The 25,867-nt window shown below is 38.8% G+C and overlaps 3 protein-coding genes across 5 annotated transcripts; all 3 read left to right on the forward strand.

The window, feature by feature from the left end:
• Positions 1-652: 652 nt before the first annotated feature.
• LOC116053333 (leukotriene B4 receptor 1-like) lies at positions 653-10,025 on the forward strand. Of its 3 annotated transcripts, none has more exons than XM_031304416.2 (5): positions 653-909; positions 4,243-4,809; positions 5,400-5,600; positions 5,769-5,809; positions 8,940-10,025. In XM_031304416.2, the coding sequence occupies exons 2-5, from the start codon at positions 4,252-4,254 to the stop codon at positions 9,241-9,243; spliced, it is 1,104 nt and encodes a 367-aa protein (XP_031160276.1). In that variant the 5' UTR covers positions 653-909; positions 4,243-4,251; the 3' UTR covers positions 9,244-10,025. The 3 variants fall into 3 exon arrangements, with proteins under 3 accessions (XP_031160276.1, XP_031160272.1, XP_031160277.1); XM_031304412.2 differs by lacking the exon at positions 653-909 and adding an exon at positions 3,228-3,910; XM_031304417.2 differs by lacking the exon at positions 653-909 and adding an exon at positions 3,904-3,989.
• Positions 10,026-10,547: 522 nt separating this feature from the next.
• Positions 10,548-16,704, forward strand: LOC116053330 (leukotriene B4 receptor 1-like). The gene is made up of 4 exons (XM_031304410.2): positions 10,548-11,256; positions 13,280-13,815; positions 14,646-14,916; positions 16,202-16,704. Exons 2-4 carry the CDS (start codon positions 13,337-13,339, stop codon positions 16,589-16,591), a joined length of 1,140 nt encoding a protein of 379 aa, XP_031160270.1. The 5' UTR covers positions 10,548-11,256; positions 13,280-13,336; the 3' UTR covers positions 16,592-16,704.
• Positions 16,705-23,634: 6,930 nt separating this feature from the next.
• Positions 23,635-25,627, forward strand: LOC118493655. The gene is made up of 4 exons (XM_035994241.1): positions 23,635-23,959; positions 24,176-24,455; positions 24,696-24,869; positions 25,589-25,627. The coding sequence occupies exons 1-4, from the start codon at positions 23,745-23,747 to the stop codon at positions 25,625-25,627; spliced, it is 708 nt and encodes a 235-aa protein (XP_035850134.1). The 5' UTR covers positions 23,635-23,744.
• Positions 25,628-25,867: the final 240 nt, after the last annotated feature.

Below are 25,867 nucleotides of genomic sequence, written 5' to 3' on the forward strand. Positions count from 1 at the left end.
AGCTGTCCAACATTTTGACAGTCCTAAAAACTAAATACAAATGACCAAGTATTTAGTTAACAGCTCCATAACTGCTCCATATGTGTAAGTAATCTTTCTTTTTATAATAATTTTCTTTGTCATTTCTTATGCTTTGGTATAGACTGATTTATTGGCATTGGAAAATTAGCTGAGCATGACTCATCTAGAGGGTTTTTCATCCCTGGCAAGAAGAAACGGCAGCTTGCAAGTTATTGCAAGTGAATCTATAAAGTGAGAGCCCTGACTTAACCCTCATCCAACTCCTTTGGGATGAACTGAAATGCCAACAGCAACTCGGGCCTTATTACCCAACATCATTGGCTGACCTCGCTTATGCTCTTGTGGCTGAATGGGAGCAAATCGTTGCAGCCAGTTTCCAAAATCTTGTGGAGAGTCCTCCTACAAGTTTATAGTGGCAGATTCATGCCCATGGTTTCAGAATTACATGCTCATTTGGGTGTCCACATACTTTGGGCCATGTAGGGTAGTTGGATTTTTAGACATATCTTTATTGACAACCACTTTGATATTATGGTAAAATCTCAAAACAGTAATCTGCATGGCGGGAAACGATAAGGTAAAAAGAAATGGACTTGCCCTTTAAGTCGACACTACACAAATGGATTCCTTGGTCGACAGTTGATGTTGACAGACTGCCAGGGCAGAGGCATGCCAGGTATTAAGGGACACACCTTTTCTTCTACACTACATGTTACAGCAAGCGTGACAAATCAATCACAGAGTGAGAGAGAGAGAGTGGGTGGGGGGGGGAAACGCGGGAAGAGGAAAGGGTGAAAAGAAACGGAAGAAAACGCAACATTAACATCAGATTATTTCCCAGCCCTTGGTGTCTTCTATCTTCTGCTGGGATTTACAGTCGATTACTTGGTGAGTGTACCTGTGTTCCTGTCTCCCCTTCATGATTCTGTGTTAGTTTCTGTCAACAACACTGTGGTTACAACTGCCAACAAATCACTACAGTCAGCTGTTTTACTAGTTGCTGCTGTTGGATGGGGAAACTTTGAACTTTTGTTTATTTTTGATGATTTACAGGTGTTTGTCTTCTGCATCCCTGTATATTTTTTAAGTTTTACAAAGTGTTTTCATGTGGTCTTTTGACAGTGTGGTTAATTTCATTTGACAGCTGTGATTTGTTCAAACATGAACAAGATGACGTTTTGTGCAACTAAATTTGTGTTGTGTTGTACAATTTTATTATGCATAATTTTCCTTTTTAGGCAGAGCAGGTGTGTTTTAGTAGCTTAGGTATGTGCATGAGTCACAATACACACAAACATATCTCCCTTTGTTGCTTTGATGCTACTATCAATGTGGTTTGACCAGCTTTCTGTAAACACTGCCATGTGGTTTCATCTCTTTGTCTCTCACTTTCTGAAACCTGGAGAGAATGGTTTTATTCAACAATATTTCATTTGAAAACTTCTGTGAGTGCATCTGCGGTTAATGAAGATACTATTACATCATCAGGCATAGATCTTTACCTATGTTTTGCTGGCACACGGCACGGTTGCAGCGCTGCCTTGAAGTCGTTTAGGCAATGGTTATGGTTATGGTTATGGTTAGGGTTAAGGTTAGGATTAGGTGCCTTGAAGTCAACGGTCGCAGCGCTGCCTGGAAGGAGACATTGGGGGCTTAAAACACCATCGAGCCGGCCACATATAGTCTTCTGTTATTTGTGTATTTAACTTATTTATTTCCAAATGTACCCATTTGTTTGTTTTCATTATCTAATTGGATTTTATTGTATGTCTCTCTAAAGCACCTTTGTGCTGTGGACTTGTCTTTGAATAGTCTGTTATTTAGTGTAAAACTAAACAAGAAAAAAGCAGACCAAGTGCCAAATATCTAAATTAATAAATAATTAACTTTCTCATTTAAATAAAAAACATGACTTTAACAGTAAAACAAGAAGAGCCCGTTACTTAAGTCACACCCCCTATGCATCACCCACTTTACTGTGGTACAAATTAAAATGCTTTCTCTTCACCATGCAACAGCGTATACTATATATACAGTAGGCTGAAGGAGCAGCAATAAAAGTAAATGTCTCCAAAACACAACAAATGTCTGCTTCTCGGGAAGCAGTCATTCCATCTCTGCTACCTTTGATATTACCACTTACTTATTAAATGTGTATCATTGTAATTATCCATAATTCCTGCACATGCTGCTAAGAAATATCAAACAGGTTTGGTTAGCAGATGTGGGTGTGAATATTGGATTTTATGAAAAATACTGACACTGCATAGTTTGAGTGTCAGTCTAGAGGGTGTGCTCTTGAACTAATAGTCAAGATATGTCGAACAAGTGATGACATGTCACTTCTGAAAACATTTTTCCAGTAACATCACTTTTCCAGAAATAGCTGTTTTACATTGGTCGCCTGTCAGGAGCCTATATGATAAATACACAAGCATTACCTGTTGTATGAACTGTAAAATGTATCTCTTTAATTGACTGCTGAGAGCAAACTCTTTTTCTGCACTAAGCACATTACTCCTCTTCTTAAACATTTGTATTGGCTTCCAGTTGTTTACATATATATAGTGTGTATTTTAGAATGCTGCTAGTTTATAAATCTCTTAAAGAAAAAGGCTGGCAATATTTTATATTTGTGTTATTAACATAAAAATACCACAACCAACAACATGTTAATCCTGATGGATTTATTCCCAAATCCACCTAAATCAATTTAAGTGATAACTCTTATAAAAAAGGGTTACACATACTGAACATACTTTCATTTCTAAATAATACCAGCTAATGTCTTCAAAGAGCTGGGCATTGAAGTTTTTTAGCAAACTTTACTCAAACAGGAGGAAAAAGTTTATTTGTTGAGGACTATTTTCTGCGGTGGATGGATACACATTTGGTGTGGTAATCAGAATATAGACTACCAGGATGATGCTTGTGGGATTCACTGAAAATGAACTACAGTGTGTGTGTATTCATCCTGAAAGAAGTGGATGTATTTTTAAAAGTTTTTGGACAGCAGTGGAGCTCTATGGCACAGAGGAATACAGTAAAATATCCGGCTTCTAGTACACAGATAATACTTGTTAGTGGAATCAATACATTACTGCTGGATGCATCTGCCTGTTTAAAAATCCCTTGTATAATATCCTTGACATGCTTAAAAAATATACACCTAATAAGTTCCGTAGATCAAAAGGAAGCAGCCAGCTGGTGGTACCCAAGTCTAAGCTAAACATGGTGAAGTTGCATTCTCTGTATCTGCAAACATACTGTATGGAACTGATGCAAGCAAACTGCAGCCACTTTTCAAAGTTTTTATTTTCTTTATTCACTTCAGAACATCTCATAACTGAATTTTATGTTATACAATTTTGATGCCTAAATATAGAAGACATCAGTTAATGTTGTAGTTGGTCTAAGTGGAGCTAATGTGAACTGTTAGGCAGAAGTGTGTACCAATGCATCATATTGTATAAAGTGATCATGTTTTCTAATAATAATAACTGAAGGACAAGGACCTGAACTTTTACTGAAGTAGGGTGATTAAATGTTGAGTAAATGTGATTCATTTTCCAAAGGAATGTCCACATACTTTTGGTCATATTGTTTATATTTCTTTTGTGTTTTGATGGTACTACAAATAAACTTGCTTCATTAGGCCCTAAAGAGAAATAGAAAGAATATAAATCTTAGACTGAATCATTGCTCAAATATTGACATAAACACAGTAACGGTTGCTCTCCACTCGTGTCTGGTCTCGTTTTTCAGGAATTAAGAAGCTCCGTTTAAACCTGTTACACTTGCGCCACACTCCCACGCTTTTCTGCAGTAATATGTACTTGTATATCAAACTCAGGCCTGTGCCAGATAAAACATGGAGTATGATTCAGAGGTAAGGCTCTTTGTTAGTCATACAATCTGACTAATGCAGTTTGTTAAAGTCTCTTTGTAATTTTGCAGGTTGGTGTTAGGTAAGAAATGCCTCCATATTCTAGTTACTTTTTTGAGAAACTGCCCTAAAAACAAAGTCTCATATTGATTATTCATTTTCAAAAGCAGCATTCTGAGGTTGGCTTTCCTAACATTTCTTTTTGAAAAAAAGAGGAAAAAACAATTCCTTATATTTTTATGTTTTCTGTATTTTCACTTTAGAGGTAGAAATAAATGTACTACTACTGTAGGTAAACCATAAAACAACCATTACCAATATTCTCTCTTTGGCAGGTAACAAAAATGGCCCAGAGAAACATTTCTCCCTTCCTAAATGAATCCTCCAATTTGACAAATGAGAGCATTGTGAATACCAAGACTGGCACCACTATGGGCGCCCTCATCCTGAGCCTCGTCTTTCTCCTGGGCTTCCCTGGAAACCTCTTCATCATCTGGAGCATCCTGGCAAGTGCCCAGAAGTATTCTGTCACCACGCTCCTCATCCTCAACCTAGCTGTCGCCGACGGCTCTCTGATGGCCCTCACCCCATTCTTTATCGTCTACCTGGTTTTGAAGAAATGGGTGTTTGGGGAAGCGATGTGTAAGATCATCTTCTACCTGTGTCTGGTCAACATGTATGCCTCCATCCAGATCATCATGCTCATGAGCATCTACAGGCTGGTGGCAGTGCTGTGGCCGCAGCGCATCACTCTTCTCACCAGCCGGAAGACTGTATTGCGGGTGCTGGCGGTGTTGTGGATCCTGGTGATGGTTGCCTCTGTTCCTGCAATGATCTTCAGAAAAGAGAAGCAGGAGGGGACTACCTTGGTGTGCGAACCAGTCCACGATAAAAGCAGCCATGTGAGTGAACAAAAACCTGATTATCTTCATACTAGTAATGCCAATTAAGCACACTCCACCAAGGTTGCACAATCCTCTAAATCTTGAATAAAAGACAAATGAATAGTGTATGCAAGAGTTCAGTGTGATGGGAATGAACAGGAACATCTGAAGCACAGGGAGGCCCTGACATTTTAGAGAAAAGGAAATATGCTTTTTCACCTTCTTGTCGAGAGTTAAAGGAGAAGATCGATACCACACTCAGCTGTCTGTACGCTCAATATAGCTGGAGCCAGGAGATGACTGTCCTAGCTTAGCATAAAACCTGGAAGCAGGGTGAAACTCTCTTATCTCCTAAAAAAGAAACCACATTATTCGGAGGTAAAGTTAATCAAAACTGATTCTGCATGCAATAGAGAAAAGCATCTGAACATATAACTGAAAAAAACAACTGATTTGCTAATTTCCCTAACCTTTCTCTCTTTAAATCCCTATAATAAACTCCCTAAATCAACTTTTTGAAACACTTACCTCTTGCTGCCTTTCCCGGGGCAGCCAGCATGTAATTTCATGTTATGCAGAATGATAGAATATTAAATTCTATTTAACAGGTGATCCTCCAGTACATGCTGGAGATCGTGTTGGGGTTTTTAATTCCCTACGGGGTCATTGTAGTCAGCTACATCTGCATCTTACGACGGATCCGACAGACAAAGTTCCGCCGTCGCATTCGCAGTGAGAAGCTCATCCTGGCCATCGTGTTGACCTTCTGCCTCTTTTGGTTGCCCTACCACATCATCAACATGGTGCAAGTATGTCATACATTCTGTTTTTACAAGTAACACATCGCTCCAAACATTATCGATATAGAGTAAATGTATTCATCATGCGTCCAGGTTTAATGTCATTTATTGAAAAAAGTTGCTGATCATTACTTAAGTTTTCACTTATTAACTTAGCAATTGTTTTGTTGTCCTCAGGTAACATGGGCTTTGTATCCAGACGGTGAAGTAAAAAAAATGTAAGTGATGACACAACAATTTGCATGCTTTTTACAATCATTGGTGTTACATACTATACACGGTGTACATTTGGGAGTTGTTGGGTCAAATTGGACCATTTAAAGCATCACTTATTGAACATATTGGCAAAACTTATAAATTATTTGATAAAACGTATTCAACTTATTGGTCACACTTTACAATAACCATCATTAATAATTGGTAAATTGATAGTTACTTAGATGTTAATAGTTATTTTACTGTTAACAAACAATGAACTTATGACTCATAAAGTTTACTTATTATTAGTAATGTTATAATTGATGCTATCTTATCATTAGTTTTGTGTAATATCAAATAATTTGTTTATTCATCTAGATAGATAGTTAAAACTTTGTTAATAGTTATTCAGTGTTTTGTAAGCCATCTATAAACATCATTTGGATGGTTATTTTAAAGTTACAACTATTAGATTAGTAAGTGATTAATTAAGCATCAAATAACATTAATTTGGGTCCATTAAATCTTTTTTGGTGATCTCTAAAATTTATGTTTATAGATGCTTTACACTATATTTATGAACCATTACCAGGTATTATAATAATCAGTTGCAACTTTATAAAAGCATCCAAATAATGTTTACTAATGGTTTACAAATCATTTGGCAATCATTCACAAAAATACGTAATATAATATAGAAAATGTTATGATGTGTGCAACAATAACCTGTTAAATAACAAATTTTAGCATTAGTAATAATAAGTAAAATTATTGTTGAATTGTTTGTTAACAATAAAATAACTATTAACTGAAGTTTAAAAAAAACTATCAATTGAGGTCCGTGTACTTTTTCGTTCATTCGATTTTCATTTCATAAACAGGTATTAAAAAACAAAAAACGAATGGTTATTTGATTTTCGTTTTAAAATACAAAATTTGAAATTGAAATACAAGGCATTTTTTTCCTTTTCATGGTCAAAATGGGATGGGAGAAAACTTTGATTTTCATTTTCTATTTCATATAACAAAAAATAAAATCACTCGAAAATAGAAACGAAAAAAGGCTTGTTTTTTCATATTCAGAGACCGGATGTTGTCATTTCCACGGCAACAGCGCCAGTGTAGCCTACCATTGGTGGTGCTTTCAGCCCAGGCTAAAATTACTTTGGAAACCCTAATGCATATGTTTATATGTATTGCCTCATTTATGTATTTCATGAAATGAAAATCGAATGACCAAAACATACACTACCATATTTGCTTTAACTCAGGCTGCAGGGGACATTCTAAAACGCTTAACATGAAAAAAAAAAAAACACTTAACCATCACCATATTTTTCATGGCCATATCTTGTCATGAACACTTAGCCTGTCAAAAAAACTAAACCGAAATTCAAACGATTATAGAAGTTCTCTCACGTTAACGTTTTCTTCTTCATTGGCGCCTATGGCGAGGAAGAAGCTTAACGTGGTTTAATGTACCTAAACAATGATCAATGATTACCAAATTTCTATCTCCTCATAACCACTGAAAACTGTCAAAAAATCTAACCCAAAGTCCAATTATTATGGACGTTATCTGACTGATAACTGACTGATATCTGATTGATCATTAGATAGATTAAACCATGTTAAGCTTTTTCACGTTAAGCGTTTTAGAATGTCCCGGCTGCAGTTGAGGGAAACTGTAGCCTATAACTTCCTGAGCGACTGATCATCCATTTTTTGCCCCCCTTTACATAAATATACATAAATATGGCTATGAAATAGATAATGAAATACATAAATGAGGCAATACATATGAACATACGCATTAGTCATTATAGTTCAATAGCCTAAATACATATGTTTTACTTTTATTTATTTCAGGGGACTTTTATTTATTCCGTCTATTTATATGCACGTTATATTCAAAGGAAGTTTTGTTATCTCACAGACTTCGACTAAAAGCAACTAGCGAGCCTGCCTGACATCAGTGCATCATAGCATATCACTATCTGCAAACAAAAGAAAATATGACTAAAACACGAGCGCGGCAGATTCCCAGCTCAGCTAGAGCGGGTAACGCCAGCTATGTAGACGGACCAGAGTCAGTCAGCACCGGGCAGCGAACCGCGGGGACCGAGGTCACAGGGCTGGAGGCTAGCTGCTAGCTAGCTGCAGCAGCTAATATTAGAATATTAGACCCAGAATATTAGAGGTCTGATCCCCATGATCTGATCCCGAACCCCCGGTGACTCTCTGCCAGATCAGCAAGCAACAGAAAGTTTGCTGGGATTGGTAACGGTGGCGTAACGGTAACGTTACAGCTGTGAACTGAAATTCTATTTCCTCAGCTGGTTCGACTCTCTTGGGGTGAAGTTGTCTGCTGCGGGTAGAGACAGAGAGTCAGAGGAAGGCAGGGAGAGAGGGTAATAAATAAATGTGACATTATGAAATAAAAGTCCCCCCAAGCATTATCAAGAGTATGTTTCCAGAGTAATTTTAGCCTGGGCTGAAAGCAACACTGGTAGGCTACACTGGCTGGCGCTGTTGCCTTGGAAATGACAACATCCGGTCTCTGAATATGAAAATAACAGGCTTTTTTCATTTCTATTTTCGAGCGATTTTATTTTTCTTATATGAAATACAAAATGAAAATCACAGCATATTTTTAATTTCTCCCATCCCCTTTTGACCATGAAAAGGAAAAAAAATGCCTTGTATTTCAATTTCAAATTTTGTATTTTAAAACAAAAATCAAATTAGCATTTGTTTTTTGTTTTTTAATACTGTTTATGAAATGAAAATCGAATGAACGAAAAAGTACACGGACCAATTGACCATTTATTTTTGATTTTTGATTTTTATTTTGATGGTGATAGGGTGTTTTCTAATTATTTGCTTACTTATCAAGAATTAGATGTGAGGAAGGATGGAGCTTAGCTTAACACACTTGGAGCAGATGGAAACCACTGACCTGACTTACTTGTAACATAATATTTGTACACTGTAGTATTCCTACGTTAAGTAAAATATTGAGTACTTCTTCCACCACTGGCTAAAGCAAGTACTAAGTTATAGTCTGCAAACCTTTTATGTACATTCTCATACAAATCAAAGTCAGTCATTTGTCTCTAATGAAATCTCTCCTACTTCTCCACTCTCCAGACTCAATTTAATATGGCACAAGAGCCGAGCTGTCACGTCTTCCGTAGCCTTCATGAGCAGCTGTGCGAACCCAGTACTCTACTTCTTCGCAGGAAAGTCCTACATCCGGCGAGAAGGGCTGGCGTTCATGGCCCGCTTGTTTGAGGGCACTGGGCTGGACTCGGCCACCAGGAAGAGCCGACAAAACAGCCAGAACAGCCGCGAAAAAGACAAAGACGCAGATGCTGTCATGCTAAAGGACAAAGATCCAGACTCTGTTACCAACTCAAACTCTAATACCAAACCAGTAAAGAATGGTAACTAGAAGACACATGATTCAGCAGGCTTGAAGCTGGTGTTGTTCCTCTGAGTGGAAAATCCCCATCCAATAACAAAAATGTCATCAGGGTTCATCATGCACTGCTGGTTCCTGCCAATGAAGACAAGATTCAGCAGCTGTTCAGCTAATGTAAATCCCTACTCAAAATGATACTGTTACCAACTTTAAAAGGGATGTCACTGGGCATACTGATCCAAGAACAGCTTGCCTTATCCTAAAGTGACATTGTTGAGATATATGAGACTTGCTCTGCACTGAACCATTTCATAAGGAAGAACTGTGGAGTATTATCTAGGACCCAGGTGGTGCTTTATGTTTACTTTGTTTTGCAAGATTTTTCGCAACATTTTTTATGCAATGTTTTATTTGTCAAAATGCCTGACAGAAGCATCGAAATGTCAAAATGAACTGAAAGAGGGAATATTGTTTTATCTCAGTGACGAGCACAAATTGAGAGCTCAGGTTCGATGGAGGCACTTGACTTTGTTTTTATATTATATTTTATATTCACACTGATGTGTTCGCTTTGCGTGCTTCGACAACATTCATGAACTATGGCTAAGGTTTTGATGACAATGATTGAAAAGGCTAAAGGCTGGACTTTTTCTGTATGACGTATATCAATTTCAACAGTACAAAGTTACACATTACTGTATGTGGTAGATTGATTGCAAGAGATTTAACAAGATTTACATTTACAACTTTACTGTTTGTACTGTAATTTGTTGACAGACGATGTCATTGCGATACAGAAAAGAAAAAGACAAGACTGTTTTACAGCACTGCAGTCTCGGCTAAGGATTTTAAGTAAGTTATGGGGTTTTACAGGTAATCCATTGGGTGCTGCTGTTTGTACGAATTGTTTCGAAAAATGCACTTACTGTTCTGCAAATGTTAGGGATGATTCAAGAAATGTACCAAAGCAACTGAGAAAAACTGCAAAGCTGCATGAATTAATTTTTTTGTCAGTTGCAAGGTGAGTTTATGAGACATTTATTCACTGAAAATAGCTGCCTTGTTTGGCTGGAATGATGAAAAACAGTGAGACTGAATCAAAACAGTAACGTTCTTGGCCGTAAGATGAAAACTAAGCTAAAAGATGCTAAAACGCTCTATAGAGCTCATGAGAACTGCAAAGATTAGTGATAATTCTCTGTGGGAAGAGGGACCCCTTTCACATTATTGTCATTTGATCCATTGTTATTATGAAAACATTGATTAGTGCAACTTTAAATGGAAAATTCTGACCTGGAATGTTTTAATATTTTACTGTGAGCATGCTCAGTAAAAAAATTAAATTCAGAAAAATACCAAATGAAGTAAAGCAGCTATAAATGTGACACATCTTAACTTAGTTGCAATCCAGTTTATGTGGGAAGAGGAATATGCTGTAAATCTGCAAAGATGTCTGGTGAAAGAGAACAGACAATGCACACGATAGAGGAATGATTTAACACTCATGTATCAACAAGATCCTGACAGTTTACTGGAATAATAATCACCCCCTCACTTATTCACCCCCATGACGATCTTTTGTGCTGTTCATTCCTGCTCTTCCTCAAACGTTATGCCATCAGTTTCACAACATTTTGTGGCTCCATGCTATCCACGTTTTGCCTCTTTTATAACAAGGCACTACATTTCTGTCAATAAGCTGTATTGTTGCTGTTCCACACCGGGCAGCAGATGCATTGTCAACAGTTTTTCATAAAGCTGGCATGCATACCAGTACCACAGAATAAAATGTGTAGCAGGAACTACTGTCACATTGACACCCAGTGAGCTCAAGCTGGCTTCCTGTTGTCACTGGATTTTCTCTATGAACACTCTTACTCAATATACTTTTAAGGTTTTCTCTTCACACACAGTCTTCAAAGCAAAGAGAGAAGCTTGAGAGTCAACAGTAGATCAGTCAAGGTGTACAATAGATGGAAATTGGTAAACCTTTGGAGTGGATTGATTGTTGCCGCCTTTAAAAAAAAAGATCAGCAGTGTAAGGTCAGTGAAGTTTTAATTTAAAAAAAACTTTGAGAGTTTAAAGGGCTCCTCTGCCTCTTTCGCTTCTTATAGTCAGTATGTGGTATAAAGCAGAACTGTTACATTAGTTCCTATTACTTGCCAAATTCATTCAACACATGCGCTGCTTCATAAGACATTTACATTCTCAGATTAATTTGGACAACTGAGGGAGAATGCACTGTATTAGAAAAGAGGGGATTTTTTAATTTTAACATTGCATCAAATTATGATGTCCCAAAACCAACCTTTAGAAACTTAAAATGAAGAAAAATATATCAGAATTTAAATTCATCCCCTTTGTCTGGATTGTCTGATTTGTCTTATTTGGCCAAACAAATCAATTTCCCGGTTGTCCGTCCCACTTTTGGGCCGAATCGCCGATATAATTTATAGTTTTTTTTGTTTTTTTTTGGCCGCGCCGGCCCATAAAGAACTGACAGCGGCCCATTGGTTAATTTTCTTTATTGGCACTGGCCTGACCCAATCAAATCCAGGAATCCCCTTCCCCTTCCTGAGACACGAGCTGTAATAGTATGTAATTACGCTTATGCTGGAAGTTTAGCATCCACGTTAAAATGGACAAACGACCACCAAAGCGCAAGGGAGGTGCAGAGAAATTACGGGAGAAAAGATTAAGAATCTACAGGCGGATGCCTCAAAATGTGCCAACATTTCTGACATGTTTGGGGTTGTAGTAGCTGCTTCAACATCATCATTACCTGAAGTAGAGGAGGAGGAGAGGTGGCTGGCTATACAGAGAAACAGAAACAACATCATGACAGGGAAGAAGCCGAGGAGGAGGAGAGTGACCATGACAGGGCCATGGGAGCGAGTGAGGAAATGATGGAAGAGAGAATAGATGACGATGTGGTAAGGAGTAGGCAAATTAACAGGGACTCTCAGCAAGGGAGGAAGGCTGTGTGTGTGTGTGTGTGTGTGTGTGTGTGTGTGTGTGTGTGTGTGTGTGTGTGTGTGTGTGTGTGTGTGTGTGTGTGTGTTAATGTGCGCCTCACGTCATAACGACAACAAGCAGTTTGGCTGTAGTTAAGTTAGTGGCTGTCAGTTAACCTAACTGCTTAAGCTTATATTGAAAATGCTAGCGGTTGGCCTGTTGGGTAGCTGAAAAGTCTGTGTGATCTATAAAATCAGTGTTGATACAAGCATCAGTGTTCCTTGAATTGCTTGATTAGCTAATGTTATTCAGTAGCATTGCAAAGCCAAATGTGCTTTGTGGAATGCCAGTACTCACCTGACTGTTGACTGTTGATCAGTGGAGTAAACATTAATGCTAACACTGCAACTCATTCCTGATCCTATACTATATATGAATCTTACAATAGTTAAAATGAACAGTAAACTGTTTTTAAAAGTAGCTATGCCAATATTAAGCAAAATAGTAATAATAACAATAATGGCAATACAATATCAAACATCAATATTAAAATAAAAATACCATATATATATATATATATATATATATATATATATACAAACCCAAACTCTAAGAATGAATTAATTATTTAAGTGTAAAATCAACAGATAAGTCTTGAGACCCTTGTTAAAGGATCCAAAACGATCATATGAATGCAGAACACTAGGCAACTCATATCATAGAATGCACGCATATTTTAAGAGGGCTGTATGCAGGGAATGTGTCTGACCAATCACGGTGGGTGTGGGCTGCCTGGGCCAAAAATGCCAGGGACGATTTTTTGTCCCAGTCCAGCCCTGGTATCAGTTCCTACCGTCTCCACAGAGGCAGCTCATGACCTTTGGCCTCTCTTATGATTCTCTGCTGATTACATTGACATATATGAATGGCTGATTCTGGCAGCTCTGCTGCTGTAAACTACACTCTAGAAGTATGTTGTGTAGAGAGACAGTGACACAGATAAGGAAAACAATATATTGTGCAATATTCAGCCAGCATTGACACATACATGCACATCTCACAAACCTTAATACAACATATCCTGTTTCCTGCCTGTTTGTCTGTTGAAAGGTTGTGTCAGATTCACAGCTGCTGAAGCCGAACTCTGATTCATTAGAGGCTTTCGTGATGGCATCCAATATCACCACCACCACCACCTCCCAGCCGTCCTCTATGCCCATCAGCGCCCAGGTCGGCATCGCCATCCTGACCCTGGCGTTTGTGCTGGGCTTCCCCGGGAACCTGTTTGTGGTTTGGTCGGTGTTCTGCCGGGTGAAGAAGCGCTCAGTGACCTGTTTGTTGGTGCTGAATGTGGCTATGGCGGACGCTTTCGTGCTGCTCAGCGCCCCTCTTTTCCTACGCTACCTGGCTGGCGGACGGGGCTGGGAGTTTGGCTCGGCCGCATGCAAGCTGGTGCATTACCTGTCAAGTGTGAACATGTATGTGTCCATTTACCTCATCACTCTGATGAGCATGGACCGCTGGCTGGCCGTAAATAGGCCTTTTCTGTCCCAGAGAATGAGAACCAAGCGTTCCCTGCTGATTCTACTGCTGGTGGTCTGGGTGTTAGCGTTCCTCCTGTCACTGCCGATGCCTTTCTACCGAAGGTAAGACTAAAGTTCTCTTTGTACATTTGGATCTATTACGTTTCTCAGTTTCACCTTTTCTTGAACAAAAACTGCAAAATTGTTGGTTCTCTTCGTTATGTGTTGAAGGTGTCATTTCTAATGTTAAGTTAGGTGTCCTTTGAAGAACTGTTGTGACAATTTAGAACTTTATAGATAATAGATTATAAAGGTATGGCTTTTTTTCTGGCAGTAAGAAAAACATTTTTTTAGAAGGATGCTATCTTATCTGAATTTCTCTTTTGTTTCATAACAACATGAACTGTAATCGGAAATATAATGCTTGATTTTATTTCCCATTTTTTTATTTTTTTATTTTTTTAAAGACAGTAAAAGTGTGATGCAGTGTAGCAGGCAGGCAGCATCAAAATGGAATTATATTAAAAACAAAACTATTGAGTGGGGCAAAGCACTGACCATGAACGATCATTACATAAACCACGACTGTACAAAAAAGCAAACAAAGAGACTGTGAGTTAAAACAAAACAAAAACATGGTGTTTGTTCAAATTTAGAGCCTCTTGCAAGCTCAAAACTTCAGTAACACTTGTGTGTTTTTACATCTTGATTTGTTTTAAGGTTGCTTAATAGTTTTGTCACTAATGAACTTCCATACTTAAAGCTAAATTGATGGTGAAACCAATTTGATTGCGCTGTTTCTGAATTGCCGCACACTATTATTACAGTAATAAAAATGCTGATATATCTGCTATAATTTATTAAAACATAAATTAAATTTTATGTATCTATGTCTCTGGCTGGTATATCTAGTGTCATATTCAATTTGTGTATTTCTTCTTGCTCTCTTACAGTAATCTGAAGAAGGCCCCATCAGACAATATCAGTTATTGTATCAGATACCACTGGGGGAGCACGGGTCACCGGGTCTTCCAGTACCTGTTTGAGACCATCATGGCCTGCCTGTTGCCTTTCTCCCTCATCAACACCTGTTACTCCTCCGTCATCTGCCGTCTGCAAAGCGCCAAGTTCCAGCGCAGAGGACAAGGCAGCCGCCTCATCCTGCTAATCATCTCCGCCTTTGCAGTATTCTGGCTGCCCTATCACATCGTCAACATCATAGAGGTGATTTTGTTAAGTTCAGAGTTTGACCTACACGGGCTAGAAACTGCTACTGATTCCATTAGATACCAAAAATGTGCAAGTATTTTGGGGGTAAAATGCTCCTATAGAAGGACTCTGTAACGCATGTTGACCCAGAAAGTTATGACAGGTAAATTAATAGACATTACTGTCTTTAACCTTCCAAAATTCCTATTATAATGGGTGGGTCGCACAGTGTGACTACTAATTTTTTTGTGATGAGTTTGCGATAACGTGAAACCATTATTTATCATGATCGGTCAACAAATCTACTGACATTTCAGTAAAATATTGAAAAAAAATGCTTTGCAATGCTCTTAGAATATACATTTTCCATTTAATATGTTCCATAACTTCAGTGCTGCTTACTTTGATATATGTATCATTTATGATGTCATTTTTTAAATCTTCATCTACTGTAAATGTACTGTTCTCTATCACTATTTAATTGCAGTTGGTTCTACTTTGCTGTTTTTTGGTTGAGTTAAGTAACTGTCAATGAATGTCAACTCTCCCTGCAGATGTGTCACGTTAAAAGTCGACTCAAATGGCATCAAACATCACTTTCCTCACAGCTTTTAATGTGAAACTGCTGCAGGAAATGTTGACTTTCAAGGAGAGTAGCTTAAAGCTTTAGTGCGTAACTTTTTGACATTAATGAACGTCTGTCATATTCAAGCCGTTGCCAAATGAGTTGCTCCAAACCTAATTAAGATTATCAGCTCCACACAACTCTCTCTGTATTTCTCAGTATGCCTATGTTCAGAAGATTGTGTCATCCGGTGACTTTCCCACGCAAAAACTCAAGTGAAGATAATTACCTCTTCTGAAGAGTCCATCATGTTTTTTTAATTCTCTGTGTCTTCTTTGGTTACAAGCAAATGTGTGAAGGGGGTGTGGGGGTGGTGCGCGGTTACGTAAGGCTTGTATCATGTGGACACGCTGACAGTTTTGTTGTCATTACTTAACTACGCACTATAGCTTTAACACCAAGTGTGGCAAGTAGAACTGACTGTGATTGAGTAGCGAGAGTTCCTACTAAAAGTAAAACCACAGAGTGGTAACACAACTCTGCTGCTGTACTGATGGAATTAGTGCTGTGGAAATGTACATGTTGAACTTACCAGAACCATTATAGAGCAGGTGATTCCACCAGCCTCTATGTCTTTGACCAGGCCGTTTTTTTGGGGACCTTTTATTTGTGTGCACTGGTTTTGCTGTTTCCTCTCTTCCTCTAACCTCCCTCTTACCCCTCTCCCTCCTCCAGGTGGTCGGTCTGTTGAAGGGCAGTGCTCCAGTGATCGACGCCGCCGCTGCAGCCCGTCCAAATGTCACTGCCTTCGCCTACTTCAGCAGCGCTGTCAACCCCATTCTCTATGTGTTCGCTGGCAGCTCCCACATCCGCCAGGCCGGCCTCAGTTTCATGGGCAAGCTCTTCGAGGCCACCAACTCGGAAAGCAGGAGCACGTCTACCCGTAGCGGCCGCATGAGTCGCAGCAGCTCTTCACCAGATGAAAGCTCTGTCCTGCACACACTCTCGAGCAAACTGGGAAGTCCTTTCAAAAGCAAGAACAAGGACAGGAGCAGCAGTGTGGCAGGCAAAGAGGTTGATCAGCCTGAACTCAAGACTTTGGCCAGTGTTGAGATGATAGAATAGTTTTTCCTACTTTCCCCAACTCGTTGATTAGACACAGACTGTGTTGACTCGTAATTTGCATCATCAAGCTTTACTTACGTTTTTTTATATCTGGGAATATTTCAACAACTATTGGATGGATTTCCATGAAATTTGGTACAAAAATAAAATAAGATGAATCCTAATGTCTTTGCCACTAGAGAATGGAAATGTTCACTTATCCAATGAAATATCTTAACATCTATTTGATGGATTGGTGCCCAATTTTGTACAGACATTCATGGTCCCCAGGTGCGGAATCCTAATGACTTTGGTGATCCCCTGACATTTCCTGTAAAGCCACCACAAGGTTAACATTTGTGGGTCTGATATGAAATGACTTGTCAATATTGGATTGATTGCCATGAAATTTGGTACTCACAATAACATTTCCCTCAGGATAGACCACAAGAAATGTACCCTAACTTACCCTGGTACCATTATCAGATGTAATGTAATGTAATTTGTCCTGTACTTTTATTTATGACCAAATACCTGCAAAACTGATTCCCATCAGCCTCAGCTGTACTTTCTGTTTAGTGCTAAATATTGAATGTTTGCATGCTAACACGCTAAGCTAAGAATGTGAACATTATCTCAAATCACCAATGTGACTAAGTAGCATGGCTGTGTCAAAAAAGGTGTTCACAGATAAAAAACACCTTTTCTACATGGCTAAGTCTAAAAAACAATGTTTGACTTAGCTATGGCAGTGACTTCATATACATAATAATTGATGTATATTTGGCTATTTAAATGATCAGATATATTTTGGATGTGTGAGAATATTGTTTTACATTTACTAGTAACTTGTCTGGTCATTAGTCAAAAAAACAAAAGACAATGTTTGTTAACTTAATAAAGGTTTTTAATATTGAATCTCTTCTGTTGTGTATTTTCACAAGAGTTCTAGATGAGTACATGAAGTACTGGCTTGCAAAAATTGTTCACTTATGCAATGTTCTGCAGCATGAGCAGATCATTGCATAAGAAACATTTCACAAAAGCAACATCCTTTCATCTCTGTCCACTATTTCGTAACAGAAACAGCTACGTCACAAGATTTAATGTGATTAATCACATTTTATTTGAAAATTGCTGCGCAAAAGACAGAAAGGGATTTTTCTACAGGAAACATGAGTCATATTTAAAGCTGCTGAGTGACAGAGTGAAGGGACATCAACAGATATCTTAGTATGACAACATCCTTGAAACACAAGTGTAGTACAGGATGATGACAAAATCCTGGTGGCTTAGTAACAGTGTCAACTCCTTACATGTGGCAACCAAGAGGCCTGCTGCTTTGAGAGCCACAGATGTCCAATAACAATGTCAAAAACCCCTGGATCTAAAAAGGTCAACACACACTAGGATAGACTTTCTTGATCCCCTATCCTTATATGCTGTAGTTGTTATAACCCTTCAAAGATGATGATAAATCTCAACCTCAAAGGTTCATTCTTTACCATGGAAACAGCCGTTGACAACAACACCTTCTCAACACTTTGGACCTTGTTGTGTTTCTGATGCTTTCTGCCAGACAGAGGGTGTAAGATCTCCCCCACATACAGTATACAACTACTTTTAATTATCACAGTATTGAAATGTCATACAGAGGTCACATGATGACAATGAATAAACAATTTCCAAGCAACTGAACAAATTTGTCTGCTGAGGAATTTTGAATTAAGTATAGGTGCATTGCTTTGAGAGTAGAGTTTAGATTCTCGGCCCAAGTCCGAGTCCGACCCGAGCCCGACACGACCACCGGTTGGGCTCGGGCCGTTATTTTCCGCCACTATCCTCGGGCCGGGTCGGCCCGGGCCGGACCCTTGATCAAGCATTTTTTTTTTTTTTTATCCATTACCTATTTAGCCTAGTTGGGTGGGGAGAAAGCTATGCTATAATCAAAAATATTATAAATATGTATATATAAGTTATATAAAAGTAACACATGTGTACAAAATTTAGGCTGCAGTTACAAAATGCAGCACTTCATGCGTGGAGTCTCCTCCTCTCGCACGCATCACACCGGGCCTGCTGTGCTGTATTGTGTATCTTAAGTGCAACATGGAGCTTGAAGATGTAAAGAAAAAAAAATAAAACAGGAGAATTACCTTTGAGCAAGTGTGGAGGAAAGTCGGAGGTATTGAAGCAGTTTAAACAAGTCGTAGGCAGTGACAACAATATGTTGTTCATCCTTTTTTTTACGTTTCTTCATTCAGATCTATTTGCGATCCGTTCCATTCTGAATAAACAAACAGCGCAGTTTACAGGCTTCGTCCTTGTTGTATTATTCTAAACAGATTTCTGTAGTTCAAACAACTCTGAATTGTAGTTGAGAACGTCAGTTATAACGGCCCACGTATTAAAAAAGTGTCGGGTTTAAATCGGTCTCGGGCTCATAATTACAGTTAATGTGTCGGGGCGGGCCGGTTTCGGACGCGACGTGCTCGGGCTCGGGTAGGTTCGGGCTTGATTTTTTGGGCCGATCTAAGCTCTATTTGAGAGCCCGTTTTGACTGGCAAAGAGCATAGGCTACTGTATGGACCTGAATATCATGCAGGCCTCCTGTTTTCTAAAAGGGAACTAATCCTGTTTTTTTAAAAGTCTATATGACGTCCCTTTGGACTGTGTCTTAGCCCAGTCAAATAGAAGAGTTTGACAAAGAGCTGAGGAGTTGGTGTTGGCAAAGTTGTATTCACAATTTTAAATTGACAGGAATCAAAATTTTTACGAGGTCTGAGTTTGACGACTACTTCAGACTAGAGGACAGATCCTCTGTCTAATCCCCCCTTTTTAAATAATCTGTTGTTATGATACTGCACTGAATATCTACTGTATTTTGTTTTGTGCGTCTGTCTGCAGAAGGACCAAAAGACAAAGTACGCCCATGAAGGAAAACAGAAGACTGGGCGGAGAAACACAAGGTAAAAGATTATAAACCTGTGGGCCAAAAAGCGAAAAGAAAAAGATTCAGGATTAGAAAAGAATTGCAATTGTTCATTTTATTATCACATACACACACACACACACACACACACACACACACACACACACACACACACACACACACACACACACACACACACACACACACACACAGTTTTAACTTCAGTCGGTCGACTGATGACAGGAAGCTGTTTGTGAACAGATAAATAGGACAAAACTGTTGTGAAAATCAGAAGACCCATTGTTGTGGCTTGTGCCAACTCATTGAGCGTCATTTTGGATTGCTGTGGTTGACTGAAGTATTGGAGAGTTGAATTTACATAAATGTCATTTGACGTTGGTTGCTGCTTTGGGGCGTACATGGCCACCACATATTATTTAACCAGGTCAAGGTCTCATTCAACATCTCCCTTTGTACCTAATTGGGCTCTGCTGGTGTTCACATTTAGATAGCTTTGAACTCATTTTACATTTGACCAGTACAGCAAGAATGAATTATTCAGAACACAAAATAAACACAATTTAAAAATATACAAACTCACACACACAAATTAGCCTAACCTAGCCCAATTATTGTTTACAGGGGCAGCCCAGCATTATTTTAATGTAGGGAGACCCACAAGAGACACATGGAAATCATGGTCAAAATTACCCTGACTTTTAGTGTCTAGTATGGGTCAAACTCCAAAAACACTAGATCCTACATTTCCCATAATGCATCCAACCATCCCAGCCTTCCTGCTCACATCTTTCAAACTCAAAGTTTGTATTGCAGGATTTCTGATGACATCATGTGTCTCTGATGTAAATATAATAGGGCCTGGTTGTGGTAGGGTCCGGACCAAGATGGCGGCCGAGTAAGTGCGTTAATGCTGAGCTCCTGCACAAAAGTTTTATTTTGGTGGAAACTTAAAAAATACTATATCCTCACCTTGTCGGACTGATGTCTATACTTGTGGGAAACAACACTATGTCATCCCGTGATAGAAAAAGAATGAACAAGAGTAAGAAGAACGTTGTTCCTGAAGTACAGGCAGGTAACGCTCTGATAGCCTCGTGCCACGACTATGCTAGCACAACCTTGGCTAGCACTATGTCGACGGTAGAAGTCTCCATGTCAGAAGATTTCCCCCCTCTTCCTGTGACTCTGTGTGATTCCCCAGCTGCAAAAAAGGCTCTCTATGTAACAAAACACGACTCAAAACCCCAGGATAACGTCGTTATCTCTACCCTCTCTCAGCTTATAAAGGAGCAGGCTGACTCCATAAAAATGCTGGTGAGTGAAAACTCCAAGAAAATTGATGGAAACGCGCTGAAAATTGAAGGGCGGAAGAAAACTCTAGATTTTGCTTGTAGTGAATTAAAAGAAACAAAACAGAAAGTAAAGAGTTTTGATGGTCGTCTTAAAGAGGAGGAAAAAAAAGTGGCGGCACTTCTAACTCGTGTGTGCGAACTGGAGACCTATTCAAGAAGATGGAACCTGAAACTCTACGGAGTGGCCGAAAACTCTGCAGAAAATGTGAAGGGGAAAGTTGTAGAGCTTTGTCGGAGTATTCTCCCAGATGAAAACAACAAGCTCCCAGCTGCGATCAACGTCGTTCATCGTATCGGAAAACCAACACCTGCCAGCTCTCGGCCGAGAGCAATCATCATCAGATTCTCCCAGAGATCCTACAGAGATGCGCTATGGAACGCAACCAAAAATCACCCCATCATGCGTGAGAACAAGCTCCGCTTTGTCGAAGATCTCCCTCAACCGGTCAAGGAGGCCAGATTGAAGATGTGGCCTTTGGTGAGTAAGGCACGTAGTGAGAGAAAGCCTGCTTACTTTGTTGGAGCACGAGCCTTTGTCGATGGGAAGGAAATCACCTGAAGTACTGGTGACCTTAAATCACCTGAATAATGAGCATAAGACATAACTCATAACTATATATATTTTTGGCACACAGCCAAAATGAGTATCCAGGCTCTTGGTTTATTTTTACTGCCTTATTATTGAGCCTGCATGGTCCTAAGTTTTGTTTGGAAAACGTTTCTGTTGCATATAATATATCTCTTAAAGAATACACTTATTGACCAACTTTCTGAAAGACTATTATTTGAAATATGTTGGTCTCTTTTCCTTTTTGGAACTTAACACTTAAAAACTTAATTTTCCACCAATAAGTTAACCCTGTTATTACTCTAAGGTGCAGCTTGATTAGGTTATTTGCTCCGTAGTATCTCATAAGCCTTTTCTATTTGAAATATTTCATTGTCTATTGTTTCTTTAAATGCCAGGGGGATAAGAAATATTGCTAAACGTAAAGCTATGTTTTTATTTGTTAAACAGCTGAACACAGATTTATCGTTTTGTCAGGAATCTCATTCAACTTCAAGTGATGTAAATTTTTGGAGAACTCAGTGGGGTAATGAGTTATGGTTTTCTCACTGTATAATGGTGACATTCTACACACAGATACAGATCCAAAAGGGCACGTTATTTGCCAAGTGATTAGTTACAACAAGATTGTTTTAATTATTTTTAATGTATATGGGTACAATTCTAATCTACAAAAAATTCAATTATTTGCTGACATAGAGAATAGACTCAAGCATTGGTTAACAACGTTTCCAAACTCTCATATTTTGCTTGGAGGAGACCTTAATATTACTTTAATTTCCCAGATTGATAGATGGCCACCTGCACGTGATAGTGGTAGAAATACATACTTTAAGCTTTTCATGGAAAGATATGATTTAACTGACATATGGAGAATTAAATTCCCGGATGTTTTATCCTTCACTTGAAGTAACAAAGACAAAACTAGGCTTTCCCGTATAGACTTTTGGCTAGTGTCAAATAGTATTAAAGAACAAGGTGTGACTGTAAACATTCTTCCCTGTCCCTTAAGCGATCATAAAGCAATTTACATTTCTATAAAATTATTTACCTCAGATTGTTGTTGTTGCAAAGCCAATTATTGGAAATTAAATAACTCTCTTCTTAAAGTTGAGAAGGTTAAACAGAAAATCCCACAGTTGATAAAACACTTTTTTAACAAAGCTGAGATGGAAAAATCCTTTAGTGTTAATTGGGAGTTATTTAAATATGAATCAGCCAAATATTTTAGGAAGCTTGGTAGCAATCTTGCTAAAATTAGGAAATTAGAGGAACAAAAGGTTATCACAGGTATATCGGTCTTGTCTCAAATATCACCAGATGCTTTAACAGAGGAGGAAAAAATAGAAATGTTTAATTTACAAGAGAACCTGGATGAAATATATAAGAGGAAGGCGGAAGGAGCTTTTATAAAGTTTCTGAAGCAGTGGTTAGAAGAAGGAGAACAGAATTCTTCATATTTCTTCAAACTGGAAAAGTACCATGCAAAAGTTAATACCATTAATGAGCTAAACATTGACAACTCTATAACTGATGATCAACAGTTAATATCTAAGTTCTGCTCCTCATTTTACAAAAAGCTATATACTGCAGAATATTCAGAAAATGATGCTTTTTTTTATGATGGAGCTTGAAGATGTAAAGAAAAAAAGAAAAACAGGAGAATTACCTTTGAGCAAGTGTGGAGGAAAGTCGGAGGTATGGAAGCAGTTTAAACAAGTCGTGGGCAGTGACAACAATATGTTGTTCATCATTGTTTCTTTTTTTTTTTACGTTTCTTCATTCAGATCCATTTGCGATCCGTTCCATTCTGAATAAACAAACAGCGCAGTTTACAGGCTTCGTCCTTGTTGTATTATTCTAAACAGATTTCTGCAGTTCAAACAACTCTAAATTGTAGTTGAGAACGTCAGTTATAACGGCCCACGTATTAAAAAAGTGTCGGGTTTAAATCGGGCTCGGGCTCATAATTACAGCTAATGTGTCGGGCCGGGCCGGGCTCGGACGCAACGTGCTCGGGCTCGGGTAGGTTCGAGCTTGATTTTTTGGGCCGATCTAAGCTCTACTCTTTTGGCAAAACCATAAGCACTTTTCACCTGTTTAGACACAACTTGCCAACACATTTTCATTGTGATGCACCCGTGCTGCATAATGGTGAGCACAGGTGACAAAAGTCAAACACAATTAAAGTACAGGTGTCACCACTTGAACACAACAACTCAAAATTGATCACACTTGTGGCTAATGATGTGAGGGAACATATAAGCCAGTTCAGAGAGCACTGGTTTGTGAGGCCCTACAATGGATAGAAATCTGAGAGGAAGAGTTCGTGTGAGAGGAGGTCGAGGTGGTCAGCGAAGACAAAGAACAGTAATATCTGATGAAATCAGAGCTACTGTGATTGACCATGTTCTTGTCCATGGTATGAGCATGAGGGAGGCTGGACAAAGGGTACAACCAAACATCAGTAGATTCACTGTGTCCACCATAATCCGAAGATTTAGAGAAGAGAACAGGTAATTACCTTTTTTTGACATTATAGTACTGTATGTAAATGTTGACAGCAATTACTGTATGACATATACTGTACCACAGTATACTGTAAGTAAATATATGTTTCAGTACATCACTGTACCAATGTAGTGTAGTATTGTAATGGAGGGTTGGTCTAACTGTTTGTAGGCCTAGTATTTCATGTATATTTTTTGTAACTCCATGTTCTCTTTTTGTAGAATTGAAAGACTGCCACATGGGGGTGGGAGGACAGGTATGTTCTCCCCACACCAAGAGACCCTAATTGTTATGGTCCGTGAGAACAATGCAATTAAACTGAGTGAAATTCAGCAGAAGATCATTGAGGACCATGTAAATTTTGAGGGTATCAACAGTGTCAGCCTCTCTACTGTTGATCGTGTCCTCAAGCGCAACAGACTGCGCATGAAACAGCTATACAGAGTGCCCTTTGATCGCAACTCAGACAGAGTCAAAAAGCAAAGATTCCAGTATGTACAGGTTGGCATATATCCAGACAATTCAATGTTGATTACTCTAAGTAGTGATTTACTGTAGTGGCCTAAATCACTTTTTCTGTATCACTTACAAAACTATATCTATTTCTACAGAGGGTTTTTCAACTGGATGCAATGGAAAGACCCCATGAATACATCTACATGGATGAAGCTGGGTTTAATCTCACCAAAAGGAGAAGGAGAGGCCGTAATGTGATTGGCCATTGTTGGTGTTCCTGGGCAGCGTGGTGGCATTGTCACATTATGTGCTGCCATCAGCAATCATGGGGTTGTCCACCATCATGCCAACCTGAGGCCCTACAACACTCACCAGCTCCTCATTTTCCTCAATCACATGCGAGATGCTCTGTTAGGGCAGCAGGATGAGCATCCCATCTATGTTGTTGTTTGGGACAATGTGAGTTTTCACAGAGCCCTCCAGGTTAGAGAGTGGTTCAATATGAACCATGGTTTTATCAATCTTTGCCTTCCACCGTACTCCCCTTTCCTAAACCCCATTGAGGAATTCTTCTCCTCATGGCGGTGGAAGGTATATGAACGCCAACCTTACACCAGGGTAAATCTCCTGCAAGCCATGGGACTTGCCTGTGGTGACATAGGTGTGGAGGCATGCCAAGCCTGGATACGGCATACCAGGGGTTTTTTCCCCCGTTGCCTGGCCAGACAAAATGTGGCCTGTGATGCTGTGGCTGAGTAATGCACTTATTTGTATATTTTTGTACTTTATTTTTACATGGGCTTACTGTACACAAGTGGCAAACACATAAATTTCTGTTTGTTTTTACAAGTGCTACGTGTAAATGCACAAGATTTCTGTTTTGTCTTTTTGTACAAGTGCTAAATGCACAGGTTTTTTTTGTTTTGCAACATGCATTTAGCCTACAGTGAACAAACATTTATTTCTCCAGCTTCATGTCCTGAGCATTGTGTCTTCTATTTTTCTACGTAGTGTTTAGTGACTGTTCAGTAGTGTTTTTAATTTTGATTGACTCGGGGCACGATTTGACAACATAGTTCAGTTTTGAGCACAGATTGAACTGTTTTGAGGTGAAAGTTTGGTTTTGCAAGAGTGAGGTTTTGTGAATGTAGCTTGAAAATTGGGTTTTGTGTCCACAGTTTAGAGAAAAGGAGAGCAGCTTTCAAGAAATGTCTTAGCAATCGAGAAACTGTAATGAAAGCATATCAACCAATACCTTACCTTGGAGTATGACTCAAGGTCTGATTACTTTAATCCCTAAACCACGCAAGGATTTACTTTATATTGATAACTGGCGTCCTATTTGTCTTTTAAATAATGATTATAAAATATTAGCCTTGATCTTTGCTAGAAGAATGAAAAAAGTATTAAACTCTATAATTGATGAAACACAATCAGGATTTATGCCCAATAGGCAT

This window comes from Sander lucioperca, chromosome 17 (genome assembly GCF_008315115.2).
Source record: "Sander lucioperca isolate FBNREF2018 chromosome 17, SLUC_FBN_1.2, whole genome shotgun sequence".
Taxonomy (NCBI): Eukaryota; Metazoa; Chordata; class Actinopteri; order Perciformes; family Percidae; genus Sander; species Sander lucioperca.